A 6303-nucleotide genomic window follows, 5' to 3' on the forward strand; every position below is an offset into this window, starting at 1 on the left:
GGTTTGCATATAGTTTTTATTTTTTATTTTTTTTTAAATAGAAAATGACAATTAACTACTTATGTAAAATGTAAGAAACTTTATATTAAAAAATAGTGACTTTTAAGAAATGTTTAAAAATTTTAAGTTATTAAAAAATATTTATTATCCCAAATTTAAAAAGTTTTAAAAATAATTTTAAATCTATACTCTTTTATATAAAAGTTACTACCATTAAATAATTTTAAAAATATTTATTAGTGAAGTGTTGAGTTAATTTTAGAAGTAGGTTTTAAGGGAGTCAGTATGCACTTATGGGTCCTAATGATATTTTCTTGAGCTCACATTCTTTGTTGGCACAATGATTTGACACTAGGTTTTAAAATATGCATTTTTATATGAGAGTTGACACCTGCTCAAACTTGGATGCTTGGCATGATTATTTGCAATATGTAAACGGTGGTCCCAAGCAAATTTTGAATGAATATGTTTAATTTTCAAAAATTTAATTTTTTAAATTTCCAATTTTCAAAACTTTGATCTTTAAATAATTTTCCAAAATTCCAATTTCCAAATTTAATTTTCAAAATTTCCATTCTCAAGTAATTATTCAAAATTTCAATTTTTAAATTTAATTTTTAAAATTCCAAACTCTCAAATAATTTTCAAAATTCCAATTTCTTTCAAATTTTATTTCCAAAACTCCAATTCTTAAATTTAATTTTTAAAGTTCGAAACTCTCAAATAATTTTCAAATTTCCAAATTTCTTTCAAATTTAATTTCCCAAAATTCTAATTCTTAAATTTAATTTTTGAAACTCCAATTCTCAATTAATTTTCAAAACTCCAATTTCTTTTAAAATTAATATTCAAAACTTCAATTCTTAAAACTCCAAACTTTCAAATAATTTTCAAAATTCCATTTTCTTTCAAATTTAATTTCCAAAATTATAATTCTTAAATTTAATTTTCGAAACTCCAAACTCTCAAATAATTTTCAAAACGCCAATTTCTTTCAAAATTTAATTTCCAAAATTCAAATTCTTAAATTTAATTTTCAAAACTCCAATTTCTTTCAAAATTTAATTTTCAAAACTCCAATTTCTTTCAAAATTTAATTTTCAAAACTCCAATTTTAAAATAATTTTCAAATTTCCAATTTTTTTAAAATTTAATTTTCAAAATTCTAATTCTTTAATTTAATTTTCAAACCTCCAATTTTCAAATAATTTTCGAGATTTCAATTTTCAAATAAATTCCAAAACTCTAGTTTTCTTTCAAATAATTTTAATTTCACTCTAGTTTTCAAATATTTTTTTTATCCTACCACTTTTCATCATTCATTAGGATTCTAAGTAGCTAAAAATCCTGTTTTTTTAATAAATTTGCTACCTTTCCTTTCAAATAAGCATTTTTCTCAAATTTTCTTTGATTTTAAAATAATTTTTTTCGTTTTCTTTTATTTTAAATAAGCAAGAATGAATTTTTCATAATTCTAAAATAATAGAATTTGTGAGATTAATTCATGTAAGATAAATTAGGTTTTGGTGGGGGTCTTACATATGATCTCTTTTGATTGTCAACTGTTATACTTAATGTATGTTGTTTTATCTTTGTTTTGCTCTTTAATATGCATGTAATAATTTTATACTTGAACTAACATTGTTTACATGATAGCACAATATTACTTGCTGCCAAGGTACGCTCTCACTCCCACTTTGCTTATTCTCATACATGATTCATTTTATTATTTGATTATTTCATTGATATCTATTGATTTCTTAGTTAATTACCATGTTTGTTTCAATTTACTTAGTAGAGACGGACTTAGAGGGGTGTTTCGTTCTTTTTACCGTACCTTCCCAATAAGTAACCTGACCCTCGGACCCGTGTCGATTTTTCATAGACCTATTTTTCCTTCAAAAGTCACTTAAATTTTTCTTTCTTATTTTGTTTTTTCCTTTTAAAAATAAAACAAAAATAAGTGGCGATTTCAAATCTTTTTCTAAAAATCATATTGCGTCATTGAGTGGGAACGCATCCAATAAAATACGGGGTCCACACTTATGATAAGTTTGCTACAAGACTAAATATTTTCTTTTCGACAAGTTTCCTAAAAATGAAAAACAAATCTCCCATTGAAGTAAAAAAACAAAAAAATAGAATAAAAATAATAATAATAAACATTTTTGTTGGCAAAACTTAAAGAAAGAAGGAGAAAAGTTGCTAAAATTAAGGAACCAAATTCCTTGAATAAAGCAATCAAATTTTGGGAATTCAAAATTCAATTTCCCTCCTTCACGAAATTGGTACGTACACCACTACTAACAGTTTCCTTGCATGATTAGAAAAATGAACGGTTTTATTATCCTTGTATTGAATATGATAAAGGCTTTGGTTTGAAGATAGTAAACATAAAAAAATTTAGTGAAATAAATTATCATTAAATTGATTTTAAAAAAAAACTATTGGTCCTACACATATTTGACACTTGCCATACGTTGAAAAGGTGACACATGGTCAAATTTGGAAGACTACAAAATTTAGTCCTCCAAATAAAATCAAATCTTCCAAATTATTGTTAAAAGAGAATTAAAATAAATAAATAAATATTCTGTAATTGATAATTTTTTTAAAAAAAGAAACAAATATTCCTTTTGAAATCAAAAAAGAACAAAATAATAATAATAAACAAATATTCTCTTATTGACATATACTTAATTGAGAAGTCATTGATCTTCCAAATTATAATCAAAGTGAAAGAATAAGAGGAAGACAAATTTTAATTTTAATAAAATATTTTGTTTTGTATTATTTTTCCTATTATTTTGCTTACATTATAGGATCATTAGCAAAATTTATGCATACAAATATATAAATTGATTATTAAATTATTAAGTCTGGTTTGAGTATATTATTTGTTTGTATATACTTTTTATTTTTTATTTTTTATTTTTTATTTTTTATTTTTTTTAAAATAGAAAATGACAATTAACTACCATGTAAAATGTAAGAACCTTTATATTGAAAAATCGTGACTTTTAAGAAATGTTTAAAAATTTAAGGTAGTAAAAAATATTTACTATCTCAAATTTAAAAAATTTAAAAAATAATTTTAAATCCATACTCTTTTATATAAAAGTTACTACCGTTTTATTTAAAAAATAAAAAATAGAAAAGGTATCTAACTCTAAATTTTGAAATTCGGTCCGGCTATGTTTGGTACAATTATTTACTTATTTTAGGATTTTTTTTTTTAGTAAATTTAATCCGTAAAAATTTGAAAATAATTAAAATTATTATGTTTCTCATCTCAAATCCTCTTTTATATATAAAAATTCTCAATATTTCTCATACATTATATATTTCTTTATATTTTTTCTTTATAAAAAAAAACTCTTCAGTCAATATACCAAATAAATATTTTCCTAATTTTCTATTAGGTTATTATATTTTCTTTATATTTTCCTTATTAGTAAGAAGTTAAGAACTTTCCTATTATTACTTATTTAAACAATTGATTTTTTACATTGAATATTCTAAAAATATACATATGTGCCCTTTCTTACCATTTTTTGTTTGTATTTTTTTTTCCAAATTAAAAGAAATATAAATAAATAAATATTTATAAATAATAATATTTGAGGTCTAGTATAATTCAAATTCTATTTCCTATTTTAATTCAAACTAATAATAAACTTCTACTCAAATTCAAACTTTATATCCAACTTTAATTTAAACTAACTAAATAATAAATAAATATTAATATTTAAATTAAGTATAAACATTAATTTTTTCTTATAGCATGATTGATTTAGTAAATAATTAGAGTTGGCGAAATTAGTTTTAAATGTTTGACCAAATTATATATAACATAATAGGTGAATTTGTTTACAAATTTAAATATAGATTAATTCGAAGAAGTTAATTTGTTTTTATCCAATAAATAAATAAAAGAAAAGAAAAGATAATGCATTAAAATAATAAAATTAAACTTTAATTTTTCTATTCTTCTTACGTTAATAATAGGAAAGCATATATGTGAATCCAAGTAGTAATAAAATTAGGTTACCTCTTTCTATTCCTCTATATATAGGCTATCGTCTTCCCGGCTTAGTCTTTATCGATTCAGTTATGGAGGACGATTGTGAATGGGCTTGGCTCCCCAAGAACTTACTGCACTCCATATTAGACCAACTACAGCCAATGGAAGATGTTATCAGATTCAGCGCCGTTTGTACGGAATGGCGTTCTGTTGCGGTAGAGAATTTCGAAAGTCGCTCTCTTCATCGAAGACAAGTTCCATTCTTGATGAGTCGTACAAAAGACAATATCGGTAATTTACACAGCGTGACCCAGAAGAAGATGTATAAATTCCGGTTTCCAATGCCTGACAATATGAAGTGTTGCGGCTCTTCCCTCGGTTGGTTGATTATGCTCGATGTCACCATGGACGTCATCCTCTTCAATCCCTTCTCCGGCAACACCATTACTTTTCCTCCCATTCGACGATTGGTATTTGAGAAACGTTATGCACTAGAATATGACTATATCCACGGTCTCTCTGCTCTCAAGCGATATGAATATGAAATACGAATACGAGAAGAACATGGGGAAGAAGAATTGGGTTTGAGCGTCGATGACATGACATTGGATTTTGAAGACGATTATGAAATACAAGGAGAAGAAAAAACCGATGAAGAAGAAGAAGAAAAAGAAGAGGGAGAGGAGAGAGAGGATGGGAGTGAGTGTCGCATAATAAAAGGTGTATTGTCTGCAGATCCTAGCGTATGTCCAGATGATTACGTACTGATGGTTATATATGGTGTAGAAAACAGGTTAGCCTTCATTAAATCTGGTGATGAAGATTGGACTTACATTGATGATAAAACTAGTGGCTTTGATTATCTCTTTAAGACAAGTCCTCGAGTTAAGGGTTTTCGGTATTTCGAGGATATCCTTTATTGGAAAAGCCAGTTTTATGCTGTGGATAGCCTCGGAAAACTTCTATCTTGTGAAATCAATACAAATTTTACCAATTTGAGGGTTAAGATTGTTGATGTTCCAAAGAGGGGAATTGGGGCCGACCCTATTTCAACTTCAACTTCTTTTCAAGAAGTTGTTCAAAGTCTAAGAGAAGATGTTCAAAGTCCTTTCTTTGAAGGTAATATAAGTGTTTGGTCCGCCTTTTTGGTAGAATCCGTTGAAGGTGATTTACTTTGGGTTCCCAAATTCAGGTCTAATTTTCTTACTAGGAAATTTTGCGTTTATAAGCTAGTAGATAATGGTGGGAATGTAGGGTGGGTTGAGAAAGAGGATTTGGGTGATGCCTCCTTATTCCTAGGAGACAACCATTCTATTTTAGTTCGATGTCAGCCAAGCTCCATATATTTCGTGGACAAGGAGGATGAGACTGTATGGTGTTATCCTGGTTATCCTTTTGACATGGGTGTATACAACTTGGAACATAAAGCAGTTGCACGAGACTACCAATTGAATCCTTCCCAAAGGTTGAACCCACCTCCAATTTGGATACTGCCTACATTCATGTGACGCTTCTCTTATTTATTTCTAGTCAATTTATGTATTTCTATTTATTTTTAGTCAATTTATATATTCCAATTATTTAGTCAATTTATATATTTCAATTTATTTTTAGTCAATTTATATATTCCAATTGTCAGAATTAGTTAATCATATTAGTTTATAATCCATTAGATTAAAATCCAACATCCACTCACATGGTCGTGGCCTCGAAGATAAATGGAAAGGGGTATTCAGAAAAGGAAAAGAAACCAACCTAAATTCCATGATACAAAAATTAATTTTTGGCAAATTATTGCTAAAGGAAAGAATGTCAATAACAAAATGGGGAAATGACCCACCAAAATGGAACGAAATATAAATCATACTCATTGAAATCTATACTCAAAATAAATAAAGCAAATATCTAGCATGCCTTTTTAACATGTATCAAATACTAGGAATAGGAAGAAAGGACACTATAAGGAGTATTATAATATATATATATATATATATATATATATATATATATATAAAAGGTTATATTTGATTGATATCCAAAATATCATATCTTATTGAAAATCATATTTATATTATATTATGTATATATTTAATTTGTGAAATTAATAATAAATAATATAATATATATATATATATATATATATCATTTTTAATGTTTAAAATAAAAATTGTATCATATTCTAATACTTTCTATTTAAAAAATTAAAAATTTTCTTATATTTAACAATATTTATTATATAAATATTCAAATTTATATATTCCAATTGTATGCATATTCAA

General features: G+C 25.7%; 1 protein-coding gene across 1 annotated transcript; it reads left to right on the forward strand.

Annotated features, from left to right (window-relative positions):
• Positions 1-4113: 4113 nt before the first annotated feature.
• Positions 4114-5532, forward strand: LOC104882163 (F-box protein SKIP23-like). Its single transcript, XM_059743398.1, has 2 exons — positions 4114-4606; positions 4811-5532. Exons 1-2 carry the CDS (start codon positions 4114-4116, stop codon positions 5530-5532), a joined length of 1215 nt encoding a protein of 404 aa, XP_059599381.1.
• Positions 5533-6303: the final 771 nt, after the last annotated feature.

This window comes from Vitis vinifera, chromosome 16 (genome assembly GCF_030704535.1).
Source record: "Vitis vinifera cultivar Pinot Noir 40024 chromosome 16, ASM3070453v1".
Taxonomy (NCBI): Eukaryota; Viridiplantae; Streptophyta; class Magnoliopsida; order Vitales; family Vitaceae; genus Vitis; species Vitis vinifera.

Bases quoted from the DNA above. Each gene is read 5' to 3' on its own strand.
- LOC104882163 (XM_059743398.1), top strand. From the start codon at position 4,114: ATGGAGGACGATTGTGAATGGGCTTGGCTCCCCAAGAACTTACTGCAC. The intron at 4,607-4,810 runs GTTTGAGCGTCG...TATATGGTGTAG, and splicing joins ACATGGGGAAGAAGAATTGG to AAAACAGGTTAGCCTTCATT.